At 32.4% G+C, this 21,554-nt stretch overlaps 1 protein-coding gene across 2 annotated transcripts in view; it reads right to left on the reverse strand.

The window, feature by feature from the left end:
* LOC145249428 (3-hydroxy-3-methylglutaryl-coenzyme A reductase-like) overlaps positions 1-21,554 on the reverse strand; it is a 182,568-nt gene that overhangs the window by 69,037 nt on the left and 91,977 nt on the right. For both annotated transcript variants that reach the window (XM_080110981.1, XM_080110980.1), the window contains exon 4: positions 18,185-18,272. In XM_080110981.1, the coding sequence (XP_079967107.1) occupies positions 18,185-18,272 (88 nt within the window). The remainder of the gene's footprint in view (positions 1-18,184; positions 18,273-21,554) is intronic.

Consider the following 21,554-nt stretch of genomic DNA (forward strand, 5'->3'; position numbering starts at 1 on the left):
AATCAGAACTTTTTGAGATATTGGAATCAGAAAAATTTTAACCTAATTTCTGATTCCAAAAACAATTCTTTTAATATCATTTTAAACTTAATTTTCCACTGCTGGTACTGATAAATATTTATTGTTTTTAAACTATTAGTAAAAATAAACTTTAGATCATAATAACATCAAAATAAGGTGTAAATTTAATTTACTTGCATAAAATAAACAAAACAGAAATTGAAACTTCATGAAAATTCGTTCTTAACCTTTAGAAAATGCAGTTTATTTACAAGTTTATAAAAAAAATGGCATGTGGGTAAAAAATCCAAAAACCCTTAATATCTCTATAAGGATTCACTTTTTAGCAAATCTGATGCCATTTTTGGATTCCTTGGGTCAAAATACTTACCTGTGCAAATTTTCAGAGCCATAGGATCTTTCAATCAGAAAATATTCAAAGAAATGACATCACAAAATTTATCCCGGGCGCCACATTATGCAGCAAAAACGAAAACAAAAAATGCTCTAAATCGGAAACCGCTTGGAATTAGATGCTCAAATTTTCAGGATTTCTTAGTTTCTATATTGTCTATCTGCACAGCAAATTACAGCCAAATCTGAGGGTATGGGTATTTTTTGTCCATTTTGACTGTGAAGTAGGGGTCCATATCCTTTTATATGATGTAATTTGACATTATATTATGAAAATGGGCTATAATGGGTCGATCCAAGTCTTTTTTCAGCTCTAGATATTGATCATAACTTAAGATTAGATTGTTGCCAAATTCACCAAAAAATCCTTAAATTTTTATAAAAATGCCAATTTTGAGGCTTTAGTGTCTGGAAATGTCAAATATGCCGAAAGGTTTTATTTGATTTTTGTAATTTCCAACCCATTGTCACTTTAAAAATCCAAAGGAGAAGTCTGGCAAAGCACCACAGTTATGTTTTTTTCTCAATAAAATATCGCCCCAAACAAGCTCTAAAAAAGTGCTGCGGCACCACCTAAAATGGTAAAAATAAGGTACTTCCTCTCATTTGCCATCTTTCTAACCATGATTTTTGGATTCCTTGCCCTCAAAACCTTATATGTGTGAATATTTAGCTCCAGAGCTTTATTTTTTGCAACAAAAATGCAAATTTTGTAAAACGCCGGGGGTCGAAAATTCTACGTCATGAGATAGCAATTTTTGATTTCCAGGCCGAAACCAACTGTGAAAAAAAATATGTTCCTGAAATCCAACTGGGCTGAAATTGCAGATTTCTCTTAGTTTTAACCCAAAGTTTGTATGGTGTAAATATGAAAAAAATCCAAGAGGGGGTGTGTCGGGGCTGGATGAATTGGGCTGGAATAACCCAAGCATCGATCAAAGAAACATGTATACCTTATATACACTAGACATACAAAGACAGTTATATAAACCTGACAATACAACACTAATCATCTGGGCGAGACTAAGTAATTAATTAAGAAATAAATTGTTGCAGAGTACATTATTATATTGCACACAACATGGTACAACAATAACAAATGAAAATAGGCTAGTCAGAAACAAAGTTTTATTTGTCACCTTACATGCTATTTGGGTCTGATTTTGAAAATATAGACATGATGTAAATCAATTTATATATATATATATATTGCTTGAAAAATGTGGGGGGGGGGGATGAGACATAGTCATGCTGTTTTTTCTAAACTCTTTGTAAATAAAAAAAAATACTTAAATGAAAACCGAAACTTAAATACAATGAGTCAAGTACGATCACCATTAGGCTAGCTTGACACAATCTTCAAAAAATGTTTTCAACCTACTTATTCTTAAAATAATGTGGACAATTCACGCATGCAGTCATAAAACACTTAGTAAATAGATAAAAATATGATGACCTCCACATACTAATTTTTCAATTTTTTATCCCTTAGCAGCCCTTTTTCCTGGATGAAACCTGATGAAAAAGCTTTTTTTTTTTTACACAGTGGTCACCACTTATCAAGGCCCGGAAGCCACTCAGGGATAAGGGTTATTGCAAGTACGTACATTACGTTAGTGTGGAGATTTGATGAAGTGTTTACTTAAGGGGGCGGTTCATTAGGAATTTGTTAACGTTGAACTTGAACAAATCCAAGTTGTAGTCAGGTGGGAAGCAGGCAGACGGAACAGAGTTCCACAGGCGTGCAGTTCTAAGAAAGAAGCTTTGTTCATGGAATCCACGTTTTGATTTAGGCACAGATAAAGAGTGGGGGAAATTTTTCAAAGTGGATTCAGCTAGACGGGTGTTTTTCATGAAAGATTGGCGAGGGGGGACCAGAGATTGGAGTTCGACGAGCACCTGCCATGGAAATAACGATAAAACAAGGATAGGCTCACAACGTCTCTTCTGTGGGAGAGAGGTTGCAGGGTAGAGAAAAGGGCATCCCCCACCAAGCCACGAAGTCTATTTTGTACTCTGTCAAGGCAGGACAGGCTGTTTTTAGCAGCTCCTGCCCAGATATGGCAGCAGTATTCCATCCTTGGACGTACTTGGCTTTTATATAGATAGAGAATTGCATCAGTAGTGAGATATCTTCTGGAGCGGTAGAAGGATCCCACCATCTTTCCATCGACCTTGGCAACAGACTTGATGTACGTGTTCCATTTCAGATCAGGAGTAAAGGTCAACCCCAGAAGCTTGTCAAAACACGGGGCCTCTCTCAGATGAGAACCATCCATCCCAATTGATGCCAGATGGGGATCAGAGAGTTGATGATGTAAGGATAGGAGTTTGGTTTTAGATGCATTAAAGGTAACCAGCCACATCTTCCCCAACTGAACCACGCGCTCGAGATCAGAGGAGAGAGAATCAGAGAGAACTTTGTCATTTACAGCCTTTGATGTGTTGCCGTAGATGGTCGTGTCATCAGCATAGATGTCAACAAATGATTTAAGTATGTGTCTAGGGAGGCCATTGATGTAGATCAGGAAGAGAGTTGGGCCCAGGATTGACTCCTGAGGGACTCCAGCATTAATACTGCAGGCCTCTGATTTTTGTCCATCGACCACTACTCTTATGAGCCTATCGGAGAGAAATGATTTAATGATTGAGAACACATTTCCAGTTATACCGTAGCTGGAAATCTTGTGAAGTAGACCCTTATGCCATACCTTGTCAAAGGCTTTTGATATGTCAAGAGCAATTGCCCTAGAAAGGAAGCCTTTGTCAAGAGATTCACTAATCCTGTGAGATATAACCGTCAGCACATCTGTGGTAGATCTTGCAGAGCGGAAACCATACTGTGTGTCACTAAGAAGGTTGTTTCTGTTGAGGTGGTTGACTATTTCTCTATTTAATATGGATTCTAGCAACTTACTCATAACACACAGGAGACTTATTGGTCTGTACTGAGAGGGAGATGACTTATCACCTGAATTCTTAAATACAGGGCAAACTGATGAGGTCTTCCAGGGAGTCGGAAAGCACTTCTCCTTAAGGCAGCGCTTAAACAGTTTCGTAAGTATGGGAGCAAGTTCTGGTTGAAGTTTTCCACATGTCTGAATACACTATATACTAAATTTCAAGTTTGGAGATCAAAAATTCGTAAAGTACATAGGTTGAGAAGTGTCCTCACACACATTCTCACTTTTATAGACTAGGAGTACATGTGACCGTTTTGAGTCACAGCTATTACATCTATCTATATATCACTGATTTGATTTGAAAACTCATCAACTATGTCATATTTGTGACAAAGTCTTTCATGCATAACTAAAAACTGTCTTTATTTTTAAATTGTTTTTATGCATGACAAAAGTAAAGAGTTTTCTCATATTGCTAATTTGCATATGTATTTCCGGTGTATGAACACACTATGCAAATTTGCTGAATGAAAAAGAATCACTTTCTCAAAATGCTTACAGACCTCTATATATTAATAGGATTGCATATGTGTTATTTATTTTGTGTGTCATGCTTACACCCAAATGACTGTCGTTTAATTGTTATAGACTTCCATTTCTTGTAATAAATAATTTTACCAAGAATTCTTCATAAGTTTTGGTTCCGATTTCGATTATAGCTGATGGCACTACAGTAAATTGTTTTTTTTATAAATACTTTTATCAAGAATTCTTCATAAGTTTTGGTTTCGGTTCCAGCTATGCCAGACATCCCTGCTAGCTTAGATAAATACTTTTGCAGTTTTAACAACAGAGCTACAATAATATCAGAGCGTCTCCATTTACACTGAATATCTACAGATTGTCAACATTAACATATTACATATGAATGAGTTCCCTGTGGAATTTTCACAGGTCCTACTAGTTAAAAAATATTAGAGAATGATTGAATTGCAGTGAATGATGGCAAAAAAGACACATAGATGATTAAGAAACGACTTTATCATCATCATCATATTCAATTTAATGTCCATTTTACATGCCGGTATGCATTCAACAGCTTTAAGAAATGAGTTTTATAATAAAGTAAACTATTTCTGACTAGGTCTTTATTTATACCTTTTTGTCTCAAGCCCATTCTTAATATTCCTTCCCTGGGTTTCCTTGGACTTACCTTGCTAACTAAACTGTTCTACATCTACTAACCTAAGAACCCTCACCCATTCTTTCAACATGGCCATGCCACAAACATTTACTCTTCTGCACCTACTTCCCTATACTGTCCAAATTTACTCTTCCACTGAAGTCTTCAGAACTAAGCCTGTCTTTTAAGACTCACATAATACATCCACCATATGATTTTCTTATCATTTCTCCCCATGCAACACATGTCCTCAAACATGACTAGCTTGGTTTCACTTCCATACATATGCCTCCCTTACACGGTGTGTCATATCTATAAAAGGGGACGTCCACACACACACATGCACACATCAGTAACATGAAAAATACACTTCTTTAAGTCGGAACAGATCAAATCTTGCACACACAGCTCAATATCCTTTTGTATAGAGCTTTTTAACAATAAAAAATATTTAAAAAGGGTTTATTTTAGCACTTTACTGCAGTTTCACAATAATTCTGATCAACAGTGTATTTTTATCCAATGCATGTAAGCAAGTGTTTGATATAAACATACTTCTGATGACTGGATTTACTTGAAACTGCAGTAAAATGCTAAAATAAAGCCTTTTTAAATATTTACTATTGTTATTTCCACATATGTATGTACAGTAGAACCCTGGATACGGTTTTGTTCAGGTTATGATGTGGAATACAATGTTTTTCTGTCCCCTGGTTATGGTATTTGCCCAGCCTTACTGTGTTATCTATAATCTTATTTTATTATAAACATGTGTATTATATATTGTAATATATTTTGTTAATAATTTTTAATATGTACTGTAGGAAATTTTACTTAGACCTTGCCATATTTTGCAATTTCACCTTACAATCCCCACCCCGGAATGGATTAATACCATATCCCAGGGTTCTACAGTATATATATATATATATATATATATATATATATATATATAGTAATTTATAAAATATATATGGCGATTAAGCTACACTGAATATTCTGCGTTTCATCCAACTATAGGATTCGTCAGGCTTATGCGCGAATTCTGTCATTGCTTCTTGTTTTTATATATGTTGAGGATTTCTAGTCGGCCAATCAGCTTTCTAGTATCCACCGCGCCCCTTCCTACCAGCCAATGGGCATGCATTTTATCAAACAAAGGATCTGTTTTAGAACTAGGTTAGTGGGTTTAGGTGGTCATTCTCCTTTTTTCTTTTTTTTTTTTTTTTATACATATAAATATACCTATGTGCACACAACAATGCACATATATATACATATATATATATACATATATATATATATTTATATATATATATATATATATGTATATATATATATAAATTTGCCGAGGTATACACTGATATATCCTCAGAAGAAATCAACATAATTAAAAAATGTAGAAAATCAGTTCTAATAAATAACAATAACCAATGGATAAAAAATAAAATGAAAAATTCATTCGATTTGGCAATGGGTGCCAGAGACTCTGCAGAGGCATCAGATCTTGTGGGATTATTCATTCTATATACCCTCACAAGCATATTCGATACTACGGATATCGGCCTATGTAGAGATGACGGACTAGCTATAATAAAAAACTCCAACAAAGTCAAGGGAGAAAACTTTAAGAAAATCATACACAAAGAAATGAAAAAATTAGGCCTAAAAGCGGACATATCAGCTAACATAAAAATAACAAACTTCCTGGACGTCACGTTAAACTTAGATAAAAACACATATGAACCATACTTAAAAGATAATGCTACTCCAATTTACGTAAACCCTAAGTCCAACCACCCACCATCAATTATAAAACATATTCCTAACTCTATTGTAAGTAGACTCAGTAATAACTCAAGCGACGAAAATGCATTTAACAGGTCATCCAATATTTACGAAACAGCCCTAAAAAATAGTGGATACAAAAATATCGATATCAAATATAAGCAACAAAACACCAACAACTATAATAAAATTAAAAACAGAAGAAAAAGAACTATAATTTGGTATAAGGCCCCATACAATCAAATGTTAAAAACAAAACTTGGCAAGAAATTTCTAGATCTTATTGAAAAACACTTTCCCGCAACCAACCCCTTACACAAAATCTTCAATAAAAATACCTTGAAGTTATCTTACAGTTGTTGCGAAAATTTAGAGATGATAATTAAGGCACACAATAACAAAATACTAAATGAAAACAATGTAAACAACAAAATAAACAATAAAAAAAGTAGACATCATGACAGAAATAAAACCAACACTAGCAGAAATAATAATAATAATAATAATAACAAACCAACCCGGACAAGAATAACCATACCATAAATAAAAATACTAATAACGAACAAGATAAATGCAATTGTAGACACCGCACACTTTGCCCAGTCCAAAATAAATGTCTAACAAAAAGTGTAGTTTATCAAGCAACAACATTTTCGAAAGAAAACCCGAATAACAAGAAATATTACATAGGCATGACTTCCTGAGATTTCAAAACCCGATAGTATGACCACAAAAGCACATTCAAAAATAAAAAAACACTGTATAAAAACAACACTAGCGAATAAATACTGGGAACTCAAAGAAAGCGGACATTCGCCGCTAGTCGAATGGAAAATAATGAGACAAGCTACCACATGCAGACATTTAGACGACCCATGTAAATTATGCCTCCATGAAAAATTTTCTATCCTGTACTTTAAAGAACCTCAAAATCTATTAAACTGTAGGCGGGAAATAGCAAACAACTGTGTTCACAAAATAAAACTTACTCTAGGATAGCGATACAAAATAGCTTTAAAACTAACAATAACAATAGGAAAAAAAAACAAATAAATTAAATAAACATGAATATACATAAACGATCACATACATATATGTATGTGTATGTATATATATATATATATATGTATATATATATGTATATATGTATATGTATGTGCATTGTTGTGTGCACATAGGTATATTTATATGTATAAAAAAAAAAAAAAAAAGGAGAACGACCACCTAAACCCACTAACCTAGTTCTAAAACAGATCCTTTGTTTGATAAAATGCATGCCCATTGGCTGGTAGGAAGGGGCGCGGTGGATACTAGAAAGCTGATTGGCCGACTAGAAATCCTCAACATATATAAAAACAAGAAGCAACGACAGAATTCGCGCATAAGCCTGACGAATCCTATAGTTGGATGAAACGCAGAATATTCAGTGTAGCTTAATCGCCATATATATTTTATAAATTACTAACTAGCTCTACCTACGTATTGAGCACTTTTGAAGTAAATACTTAAAGTTTACGCATAAATCTATACTTTCATATATTAAATTTATGCGAATAAATGAAGTAGTTATATATATATATATATATATAGTTTTGAATAAAATAGGCAGAAGTTTCTCAAGAGCTCTTTCGGCTATCATCTCATCAGGATAAAATCGATAGCGTACAAAATAATATTATGTCGAAAATAAAGAGTTCTAATTAGGTAAAAATGCACTTTCGTAAATAATTGAATTGATTCAAAAACATTGCTAAAACCAAAACAAACATCTAAGCAAATCGCGATATATCCAGACGGTCGCGTGAGTTGGGTCAGCGGTGAGGGGTTTAGGCTCATTACTGTGGGGTCCCGATTTCAAATCTCGCTAGATTCAGCCACTCTGATGAGTTGTAGACGATGAAACATGTGTCAGTGGATAATTATATTTTAAAAATAATATATATATATATATATATATATTACAAAAGTCTATATTCCAAGATGTTGACCATCTTACAATTTATTCCTTTAAGTACATTGACATGCACAAATTTTGACAGCACCTGTTTCGTTGTACAAAACCGTTCATTTAATTATTATATCAATCAATGAATCTATTCTTCCCTTAATTCATCAGAAGAAAAAACACCTATCCATTCATTAAAAGAAAATAAAATGCCTGGCATAATAAAAGAAAAAATAAAAGGTAATTGCAACTTCTCTCTTTTTGGATTTCGTAATCATGCCATATGCACTTTATTTTCTTGTTGTTAGTTGACAAAATGCTATTTGAATGCTATCATAAACCATTGAAAATAGTTGCAAAATAAGATGGCGTATGGACAGAAAAGTTAGCATATTAAGAATGAGTTTCTGAATAACATGGTTACTATTGAGAAAAACATTCTTAATCTGAGATTGGGGTGGAGAGGTATTGGTAACAATTCTGTTCCTTCTCTCTACTAAAGAATGTTCATGTTTTTATTCTAAATTATAAAGATTTAGTTAATATGACAAATATGTAGTAGATTTTTTTTTTTTTTTTAATTTTTTTTTTATTACATTTTCACCCCAAACAAGGCACATTGTCACTTTGGTGTAGGGGGCTACTATCAGGGGAAGCAACTACTGGGGTACTATGTAGTGATTTGGGCAGCAAGATGTTGGTTCACGTTACACTTGAACTTCTGCATGTCAGTACAGTTGGGGAAGCAGTGACCTGGAATGGAATTCCAAAGTCTAGCGGTTCTGGGGAAGAAACTACTGGAGTAGAAAGATCTTTTACATCTAGGGGTCTCTACAGTGTGGGGGTGGGATTTTGCTGCTTGTCGGGTCTGTCGAGGGTGTTCACGTTGTGGGGGCACAAGTGCTTGCAGTTCATCAGAGCATTCACCATTAAAATACTTGTAGAACAGGCAGAGGGATGCAACGTTTCGTCGATGGGACAGAAGCTGAAGCTTTGATGCCAGTTTAGGGCCTATCAGATTTGCAACTCTCTTTTGAACCTTGTCAAGGAGTGAGAGACTAGTAGCCGATGCACCAGCCCAAATATGACAGCAATACTCCATACATGGGCGAATGGTTGCCTTATAGAGGTACAGGATACTTTCGTGTGTTAGTAGTTTTCTAGCACGGTAGAGAGTCCACCTTCCTTGCAGCAGCCCTGGCAATGCCCTCGATGTATTTGTTCCAACTCATGTTTCCTGTGAACGTTAGGCCAAGGAGCTTGAAAGACGTACTCTCAGATAAAGAGTCGTTGGCCATTGATATAGGTGGTAGAGAAGGTTTCTTGTAATTATTGAATGAAACTAGGTTACTCTTGGCGGCATTGAACGTGACCATCCATTTTTGTCCCCATTCCACTACAGATTGGAGGTCATCCTCTAGTGTTTCTGCCATTTCTTTAGATACATGTTCATTTGTTTTCCTGCTGTGCCTGTTATAGAGTGTGGTGTCATCAGCATATATACCCATCTCACAGGCAATTTTGTCGGGGAGGTCATTTATGAATATCAGGAACAGTAGAGGTCCAAGGATAGACCCCTGGGGCACTCCCACATTTATATCATATTGTTTAGATGTACGACCGTCGAGGACAACCTGGATTTTTCTCTTATCTAAGAAGGATTTAATTATGTTAAGTATTTTACCAGTGATACCATATGATCTAATCTTCCTGAGGAGACCCTCATGCCATACCCTGTCAAAAACCTTAGATGTATCTAGAGCTACCGCTTTTCTCTCTCCTGCTTTGTCCAATGAATGGTATATACGTTCAGAGATTACAGTTAGGATGTCTGCTGTGGAACGGGCTTGTCTAAATCCATATTGTTGGTCAGTCAGGAGTTTAGCATCTGTAAGGTGATGGACTAGAGCATAGTTAATTAAGGTCTCAAATATTTTGGCAAAAAGTGGGAGGAGGCTAATGGGGCGATAATTTATATTATATTTGTTAATTTTATTTAAGATCAATTTGTTTTAATGCAAAAAGAAACAGAAACATATAATAGAAATACCACTATCACTAATAATATCAAATTTGTAGATTAGCATCCTCAGATTAAAATGAGATTTTTGTTTTGTTTTATGTGATTACATGTTAACACCTTGAAAAGCTTGGCGGGGAAAAAAAAAAATCAACAATAATTTAAGAATTTAAACAGGCAGTTAAATTTCATATATCAAGTTGATGTAAAAAGATCATCATTTCTAGAATATTCTAACTTTGTAGGGATGTTTACTCAATTTTTAGCACTAACCCTAAGTCTGACTGGCAAGGTCGTAACTTCCCCTAAAAACACACAGAATTTATCTCTTAAAGAAAACTAATATGCCTTGGTTTACTGCTCTTAAATGCTACAACATCTCGGAAATGAAACTCATTTTATGTTAAATTAATATGTGAAGCAAATCCTCACTCCTAAATTTTTAAATAATTGACCTATTTTTTCTTTTTCTTCCCACCAGGTTTTTCAGAATGTAACACATATTCGCCTGAAAGGGTTGAATCTCGGTTTAGTTTGAAGGGGGGGGGGGGTAGTTGAGGATGGTAATTTACTACTACTACTACTACAACAATACTTATAAGTTTGTATATAGTCAAAAAAAATATTTAATTTCTGTAAATTTTTATTAAAATATAGGTTTAAATATGAAAATAATTAAGAAAATGTTAGCAATGGATTTTAATTCATAAAACAATTTAAATGTCATTACAATAATATTTTAAAATACACCTACATTTGGCAAATTTTAAGTCTTTCATGTGGATCTAGTCAATGCAACATTTCTGTGACAAATAAATTACTCAATGGTTTCAATAAAGCAAGAATAAATTTTATTAATAGTCTCGATTTTATAGCTTTCTATATCCACTCCAAACAATCTTAATTTTGTTTTACAATCTGTATACAGACATGTGTTTGGGGGGGGGGGTCTGGTTTCAGACTGAAAAGGAGTGATTACTTTGACTGCCTAAGGCAGCACAGGAATTCCTAAGTCTAAGTAATACAGACAGAATCAAAGAATTGATGCCAAACGTTATCTCACACAAATGTAGTGTGAAAATTCACAAATTTATTTATATCTCATTCAATTTCATGCCAACCCTTTCTCATATGTTTCGCCCCTCCCCTTGTAATATTTGTAAATGCTAGATGAGAGACCAGACAAAAATCTACCAGACGAAATCATACTGGACAAAAGGTGAGAGCATTAAATAAATAGCTAAAAAGATTTTAAAAAATGCTTTTTTTTTTTTCTATTCTACTTTGGATTTAATCTGCTTTTATAATATTTTGATTGCAGTAATTCCCCTCTAGACCAAAATACTCTAGGTTTGCAACAACAGATGTCACATACAAATTTATTATGTCTAGACTATTAGTCACTATCTTATATAACTTTAGAACGCCTTTTTAAACACATTTAGTCATAATAATAAAATCTTTCATTTCATCCTAAGAGCAACATGATCACAATCACAACCATCTTTAGAGGAGGTAGTTCCTATTTTTCCCTTTAAATAACAAGTTCTCCTACTGGTCCCACTCATCATCGAGAGGATTTCTGCAATTTTGACACATATGAGATTTCACTCTTATAAACTGGATCATATACTCCTGGATATACCATGATCTTTCCATTTCCCCAATTCAAAAATAATAAATTCTTCCTTTTCACATTCTGCTAAATCTCATTGGCAGAGAGCTGACAATTGGTTCATTCCAGAATCTAAATCTTATTACAAAAACAAATGCTCCAGAAATGTTCAAATATGGCATCACTCTTTACAATACACAATCATTTTAAAAATAAACCAAATACAAACATAATAACCAACTGCGACACATTGACGCATGTTCATAAGACGAAAATTATTTTATTTTTTACATTAAATATACCGTAGATGTTAATTGTTCTTATACAGTTATGCTACCATGCTAAATCTTTTGTGTCTATATAGATCGAAGCGATTATTTCATCTTTTTTGACACTAGATAAATTTTTTTTTTTCAAGTATGATTGACTAAAATTCTTTCTTTATACGCTGAAAAAAATAAAAATAAAACAGATTAAAATGAAATAAAATGGATTAAGCGAATAATATAACCAAGACCTGGAATTTGCCAAAACCTTACACAGTGAACTATATTGATTAACATTTAATCGTAACAAGAAATTGACAGTTTATACCCTTCAAAATCTCCTTATGTGTGATTTTGAAGCCTTTAAACTGTCTATTCCTATTTGCATAGTGTGTTTGTGTGTGTGTGTGGGGGGGGTAATACAAATCAATCTAATACTTGCGTCAACATGACTCAGCAGTACTGGCCAGGCGGGTACAGCTAATTATCAATAATGTTTGATAATGTTAATAGTACTTTTCTTGACAAAAATATTTTATTGGACTTTTTAAATATTTTTTGGAACATTGTAAATATATTGCATTCTTCTAAAGAGTATCTAGCGAATTTACATGAAGTTTCAATTTTTGCTTTGCTTATTTTACGAAAATAAAATACCTTTTACATCATATTTTTATGTTATCATGATCTTTAGATTTTAGTCTTACTAATTGTGTAAAAACAGTAATACTTATCAGTAGTACCAGCAATGGGAACTTAAGTTTTCAAAAAATGCAAAAAATCGTTTTTGGAATCAGAAATTAGGTTTATTTTTTTCGGATTCCGATACCCCCAAAAGTTTCGATTTTTCTTATTCCAATTAATCGTTCCAACACTAAATATATATATATATATATATATATATTTAATAGTACAGAAGTTCAGAAAAACATTGGTACCGTCGGTTTCAAGCCCAACATAAAGGGGACCAGCACTTTGTTGGAATTCTTTCCCCAAAAAACAGTAAACAAATATATATATATATATATATATATATATACATTAATTACTATTTTTAAATGGAGCCAAATATGTTAGAATTATTGTTTAAAACATGTTTTCTGTCCACCTAGAAAATGTTGGCATGTCTTGTAAGTACATCTCAACATCCATGCACAAAAATAGATTGAGCAATTATTACAAAAAGAAATCAAATGGAACAAACAAAAGAACAAAAATATGGTGTTAAAACAATTTGTACATTTTCCAAGTCAAAAGCCACAGATGTCCACCTGAATACACAAACATGTTTTGACACTTACTTAAAAGATGTGCCTAAATATTATGACAACAAGACACACACATAAAGACAGTCTATACGCCCTCCCACCCGTCCTTTTCAAAGAAGCCAAATCCATGGGAATGAAGACCCTTATCCACCTCCTCTTCTTCTCCCATTAATAAAAGATGGAAAAAAACTTTCTATATTTTTACTGAGTTATGGTTGCACAGCTGCAGAGATTGAATCTTCACCTTGAGGAGGAGGGGGAGGTTCTGTTTATTCTTTTGTAGTTCAGTAGTTCATCATTTTTTCAGATGTTCAAATAAGAGGCCACTCTCCTTGCAGAGGTGAAATATAAGAAAAAAATGTTTTCACACACATATCCGGAAGAAAATACCTTAAAGAAAATTAAAAAAAAAAAAATGTTTATACTTTTGTAACATCTCCTCCCCCACAAAAGAAGGTTAAGTTCTAGACATTAGAAAGAGATAACACAACATCCAATTTCAATCTTTAACTCCTTCCTTGGCTAGATTTTTTTCGGAGAAAACATTTAAATTTCAAAAAAAGTTTTGAAATGATGATAATAATAATAATAAATAATAATAAATGATTGAAATCAATGTGTTAACGCTTTTTTCAAAAAACAAAACAAAAAAACATGACTATCAGAAATACAAATTATCAATAATACTCATTTCTAGGTGAGACCTAGAAATGCCATAAATTAATGTATAAACTCGTCTGTGGATTTTTTTAAAAATTATGTGTTAGACAAGGTTATTTATTGTACTCTGAAAAAGGCAAATTGGGTGAAAACATAAACTCATCTTCAACAAAGATTCAGTGGGTCTTTAGAAAATAGCAAAATTGCTTTTATGAAAGAAAAACGAAAATCATTACAGTATCTGCATCTTGAAATCAAACAAGTTTCAAATAATTTTTGCCATTCCATTCGGGGGAAAAGAGACATGTAAATGCTGGTTCTACACAGGAAGAGTGAGAATTGACCCCCCCCCCTCAATCACCAGAAGATTATCACTTAAAAGTGATTGTTAACCAACTTATTTAACCGCTATACCATGGATCCTTTTTGTGCTGATGGAATGAAAACAATTTACTCCCTAGATTAAATAAAGGATTCAGTTATTTTATACAGGTTCCCAAGTTAAAAATGATGTACTTGAAGAAGTTTGGAGATTACATCGGCAAAAGTTAACCATTAAGATGAGAATACTAATCTGAAATAATTCAAATTAATCTTCATCTAAAAAATTCTGAAACAATTTTATTTATAAAAAAAACTTTATTTCAAAAATTAAGAAATGAAATTTTATTTTGCTTCTTAATTTTTTTAAATAACGTTTCATAATTTGTGTCATTTGGATTATTCAGATTACAAATCTCATTTTGGTTGTTATTTTCACATTTCATCTGATGCAGCCTTCAAACTTCTCCAAACTTGAGAAATTTTATATCAAACTCATAAAGCTATACAAAATTTTAAATTTATATAGATTCCCAAGTTTGACATAAGGTTTCTCCCAGTTCAAAAAGATGCATCTGAAAAAGGTTGGAAGTTACATCATCCAAAATGTAAAAATTTCAACCCAAGGGAGAATAGAAGTTCAAATAATTCAATTTTATTTGCTAATTATTCCTTATTTTCAAACAATCTTCTGAAAACAAAAACTAAAAATGAAAGCAAAGGAATATTTTCTCAAAATTTGAAGAATTAAATTAAGAGTCAAAAGAATTTGGTTTAAAAAAATAAAATTTTGGTGTCTTTTTGGGGGAGGGCGAGTCTCAGCAAAAAAATGAAATAAATGTTTCTTAAAAAGAAACGAGTATCTTTAGAATTTGAAGGAGAAAAAGTGAGAGGTCATATCGTGTGATGGTGGTTATAGTTGTCATTCTAGGATTTCATATGAAAATTTAAAGACAAAACACATTCCTAGTCTGTTATAGGGGACAAGAAAAAGGAAAACAAATTGTCTCAACAAATAGATTCATTTATTTCACTCTATAAATTTCTACTTCCTTGTTGGTTTGATCCCTGTGACATGATGCTAGTCTCACAAAGGTTATTTATACACCTGGATAGAATGTTTGCTTATAGCACTTTATATTCCCAAATAAGAGTCCATCTAAGTACTAACCAGTCTAAATGTTGCTTAACTTCAGTGATGTGCCCGAAAATGGTGTACCAATGTGATTTAGCCATAATAAATATTGAAGAAAATAAGTAAATTTATTAAGACAGATTTACTTTCTACAATTAATGATATTTCATATTTCGTTTGTACATATTTATTTAATCTTTCTTCATAAAAAATTCACTGTGGCAACACATGAGAAAATCACGTTAGTGCAGGTGAATCTCAGGTCATGAGCAAAAAAGGGATAACAATTTTTGTTTTTGCTAGAGGATGAGGGGGGTGATAAAAGAAAGGAGGGAGGGTCAAGATAGTAACTAAAGAGAAAAACTCAAATCAATCAAGGACCTCTAATAAATTGCAGCCAAGAAACAAAAATAAACAAAATCTTATTGAAAAAATAATAAATATTAAAAAAAAAATCGTAAAAACTTCTAAATTTCAAAGTTAATTAAATTTCAAACATACACAATAAATAGGTTTACTTTTTTTATAGGTTTACTTTTAGAAATCAGTGGTTTTCAACATTTTGCTAAAAATATTGTTTTTGAAAAATGTACTATTTAATAATAACAAAATCATTGTGTCTGGAGATCCACTATAACTTTTCAAAAGTGCATGTAAAATACATTTGATAATGTACAATTGTCAGAGAAATGAACAGTGTGTTAGTCATGTGATGGATGGAGGGCATCAAGTGCAGTTTGGGCAAATTTCAGAACATTGGAGGGCTTTAAACAATGCAGTGTCTTGGTAGCCAACAACTTATACAGATTGTTCCATAATTCAGTAATTCCAAATATGAAAAAATGTTTAAAAAAAAATCATGGGATCTGTGCTGTTTCCTGAATTTTTAAGCCAGACTATGTGCATTAGACACATGGAAATCAAAAAGTGTTCAGTTGTTGATAAAATAGTTAATAATTTTGTGCATTTGTCAAGTTACTCGGTACACGTTGGAGTTTTGATGAATTTAAGCTCATCAAAATATGGTGATCAGAGTATAGCAGGTATCTGATGGATGGTATTTGGTTGGGTGCACATCTCTAAATGATTCCAAGGTGGTCAATGTTCTGAGCAAGATGGCGGTTCCAGACTAATCGTGCGACTTCTATGTTTGATCTCACCTAAGCTGTATATAGTTTTAAATCCACATCTTTAAAACAGATAATTATAATTTTGCTGAGTAATAGCAAGACACCTTCGACTTTCTTAACAATTTTACAGTTCTGATTTGTTGAAAAGTTTGCTCAGTTTAAGAATTCAAGAAGGCATGAACTCTTACCAAATATTCAAAATTAGACTTGAATGTTTTCCCAACAACCAATAGTGAGATTCCTGCCTGTATATGCGAAACGATACAAACTCTCTACATAAAACAATAAAACATGTATCCTAGTAGATTAATGTTAGTTAAGAAATATTCTAAAGTGAATTCTTTTTAGAGTTTGTGAATTCAATCACTAGTGAAAGAATTTATTTTATTTTATGGAGCTTGTGCATTATAATTGGATATCTAAAAAATCAGAAGATGCATTTCAAATAAAAACACCATTACATTATTATGTCATGTTAAAATTAGTAAAAATTAAAAAAATTACAAAAAATGATTGAATAGAAGACACAAGTAATTAATATTCCACAGTGAAGTGACTTGATAGAGAATATTAAAATTAAAAATTGATTTCATTTTACAATCATTCAGTTGCTACTGTTGTCTTCAATTTGTCAAAATTCTTCACCGTCATGCAAGTTGATATATACCAAATTTCAAGTCTGTATATCAAAAATCTGTTGAGTATATAGATTGAGAAGTATCCTCACTCACATACACACTTTTATAGGTATACTAGCAGGCCACTCGGCATTGCCCAGTCATAAAATATGTATAAATAATATATTGTAATTAATGCAGAATTGTTATTATAAACAGAAATAGCATAAGTATTAAATATGTTCAATTGCTTTTACAAAACGAAGTAAACAAAAAATAGAAACTGAGATATGTGCATACAAAGCGAGTATTATGTTTTTTTTAAGCAGTTCGCTTCTTGTAAGTGAAAAAAAAAAAAGCACTCAAGCCGAGATTGAAACTAAAACCTAAAGACAGTGAGTCAAGTACTATAACCATTAGCCCAACTTAACATGATCCCCAAAAGGTGTTTTGAAACCTTATTCTTAACATAATATGAACAATTAGCACATGTGCGGTCGTGAAACAGCATATAGGTAAAAATCCAATGGCCTTCACATACCAATTTTTAATTTTGACTCCTTAGCAGCCCTTTTTTCCAAATGAAAACAAATTAAAAAGTGTTCTACATGTCTGAATACACTATCTACCAAATTTCAAATCTGTAGATCAAAAATTTGTTTAGTATATAGGTTAAGAAGTTTCCTCTCACACACACATTCACTTTTATAGATATATAAGAAAGAATTACATTTCTTAATAAAATGGTAGTTGAGAATTCGGAACCAAAACTATTTGTTATCTGATGGTTAAGGAAAAGCAGTGTTAATCCTGAATAAAGAGATGTCCGAATTTAATGTAAAAAAAATTGATATTTGAAATTAAAAAACAAAGAAAGAAAAGAAAAAAAATGAAGAGCCAGAAAAGAGCAATGACTTACTTGAGGCCAGTATAATCGTTTTTGAAAAGATTCACAACAGCAAGGCTGAACATAAAACTAGAAAACATTGTGAAAAGGCCAGATATTGCTGCAATCAAAAAGAAAGCAATTTATTAAGACATTTTCATTTCTAAGGGCAATTATCATTCAAATTCTTGTAAAAGCAACAACGCTAACCCAAATTTTGTCATTAATTACCTAAAATCACGACATTGCTAGTCTTTCTCTACTCTATCATTATATTCATGGTAGATGCTCGATTGAGCTCCAATCTTTTGCTTTCCCCATTCACAACAAAACTTGTCTAATTACAACCACTGTTAATAATTTTCCTTTTTTCCTTCAGGTACATGGAGCTAAACCAAACATGAACAAAGTTTCTTTCCAAAAACTACCATGTGTTGAATGCAATACCACAAAGGTGCTTATAAACTGATTACAGCATGGTCGTTTTCAAGTTGATGTTAACAAATTACTAGACTACCCGTGACCCGTTGGGTCAGTATGTTATATTAGTTATGGAATTTATGTATGAGCATGACACTTGTGACGTAAAGAAAAGTTTTTGTGACATAACAGAAACATTTCTATGAAAGTATATTAAAAATGAAATAAAGAATATAAATAGATTTCTGAGTCGTTCTGTTTATAATTGTTTATTTTTGAAAAAAAAAAAAACTTACAGCCATTGAATTATAAGTGGTTTGCCATACTTATAGGTATATCTGCACTATTCAAATTTTGATATATCGTTTAATTTAAACGCAAAAAAAAACCAACAATTGGGACGCTGAAAACGTACACAGTAAAACAATAAGTTGTAAAATGCTCTTATGTTTGTCAAAGGTTAAAGTAGATTTATTTGTAAGAAAATTGCGTTAAAATAACTTAAACGTAATACGGAAATGAACGATGTAAAAAAAATGCAGAAAGTGTTAACAATTATTTAGATAATTTAAACACGAAGAAAAACAATTGGGACACTGAAAACGTACACAGTAAAACAATATGTTGTCAACGGGTCAAAGTTGATTTATTTGTAAGAAAATTGCGACAGTATAGTTGTAATACAGAATAGTTGCAAAACATCCTCACCCTTCCAATATTAAATAATAATTTCTAAATAATAACGTTAATATTTCAGTGCGCAGGTCAAATTCTGTAAAAGTAGCGATTTGTGTTTATGTTTATGTACGCACGCGCAACCGGAAGTCGTAAACCGGATGTTGGGTTACAACACTCGTTACAAGGTCAATTGAGTTTTATAATTATATAGATTATGAGCTGTCTTCTTAATCAAATTCTACCCGGTTTCAAACATTATATTCAATCAAGTCCACCTAATGATAAGCTCATTAACCATTATCCTTGAGTGGCCTTTGGACCTTTATAAGTGGTGACTTATTAATAAAAAAAAAGAGATTATAAATAGGACTGAAAATATGCTGTAAAAATTGTTTAAAATCACAGAAAATGAATTTTTTATATCTCAACATCTCTCACCTTAAAACTTTTCATTATCTAAATAAAATTGTTTTCTTTTTGTTAAAACTAAGTCTTACATTAATAACTTTCATTTTTTTATATTTAAAATAATTTATCTGAATTTTGAATTCATAGACAATTTAAAAAGTTATCTTGTAAAACATTCACTGATGATAAAAAATAGGCTAAAATCAAAATGAAATTTATTGGCAATATTTTCATAAGTATTTTAAAAGATTGGAACAAATTCAAAAACAAATTTTCTAATACAAAAAACATGAAAGGAAGTGACCAATAAATATTCTACCCCAATATTTTCAATGTCTGTGAAGAAATTATTGTATTTAATAATAGCCTTGAATTATGTGTACATTAATGAGTATGTAGTGTAACTATAGTTGAGGGCGACCTGAAAGCTCCCTTTTCATTGAATACTACATCAAGATGTAGAGGAGGATGTCATTCTTATCCCTTGATTACTCCATTTATCTTTGATTCTCTTCTTATAATGGTAAGTGTTCAGCAAAAGAGTATAGAGTACCATTTTTTTTTTTTAGTATTACTCAACCAAGAATCGAACTGTCTCTCAGCCCATTAGCAAAAACTAACCTATATGCTAAGCAAAAAGAAATACAAATTTATATTCTTAGAATATCATTTTACTAAATTTTATTTTAATCAATAAAATGCACAAATTTTACAAGAAATATACAAGCTGCCTTAAATAAGTTTCCAGACTTTTTTGTACATGCTTTTAAAATTGTCATAGATTCTTGAAAATTCAGTATGTTATTGCTATACATCTTATGAGCTAACTAACTCATTTTTATGATATCACGTTCAAATAACAACTACAGCAGGAATTGCAATACACCCCACTAAAAACCCGATTGTCACAGCTGGTGAATTTTCAAAATGCAATCTTGAGATGAGGACACTTTAGAAGAACGATATGCAATAAAATTCTCTTTTGAACTTGGAAAAAATGCCCAGAAACATATGGAATGCTTCAAACTGCTTTTGGACCATCTTGCATGAATTGAACATCAGTTTTTGAGTTGCATAAAAGATTCAAGGAAGGCAGGGAGTCTGTGAGGAATGATATGAGGTGTAGGAGTAGTAAAGAAGTTAGAACACCAGAGTTGATTGGCCAAATAAAGAATTTCATAGATAACGACCGTCGTGTGTCTATAGAGACAATACGTGCACAGTTTGATGTCAGTGTGGGGACTGTACAGACAATTATTCGCGAGGAACTGAAGATGCGGAAGATTTGCATGAATTTTGTCCCAAGGTGCTCCATTCTTGTCAGAGGCTTTTTGAACAAGATGGGCATCAGAACATTTCCTCAACCTCCCTATAGTCCAGACCTTGCTCTTTGTGACTTTTGGTTATTTTTTAAGCTCAAGGAAAACCTTAGAGGCTGTTGTTATAAGACAATTAAGGAGATGAAAGAGGTTGTGACAAGGTTTATTGAAACACTTATACAAGAGGACTTCCATGGGGCCTTCCATAAATGTATTCGAGAGGAGATTACTTTGAAGGGGACCGGAGTTTCATGTTTGCACTATCAATAAAAGTGCCCATACAAAAGTCTAAAAACTTATTGAAGGCACTTACTATATAATCTTTCTAAAGTGAAAACATTTTTTTTGGCAAAAGGTAAATATAAATTATAAATTTTCACTTTTTTTGTTTCAATAAATTCATCTGTTTAATGTCCATTATACATGCTGATGTGTATTAGATGGTTTGTAGAAATTGATTTCCAAACTAACCTATCCCTGGCCAGGTTTTATTAATCCCTCTTTCTCAAGTCTGTGGGGACACATTAGTCTGTAGTTTCACACATAGCGAACATACAGACAATGCAAGAGATATATGG

The sequence above is a fragment of the Euprymna scolopes genome, chromosome 28 (assembly GCF_053919585.1).
Source record: "Euprymna scolopes isolate OS-2025 chromosome 28, ASM5391958v1, whole genome shotgun sequence".
NCBI classification, from domain to species: Eukaryota; Metazoa; Mollusca; class Cephalopoda; order Sepiida; family Sepiolidae; genus Euprymna; species Euprymna scolopes.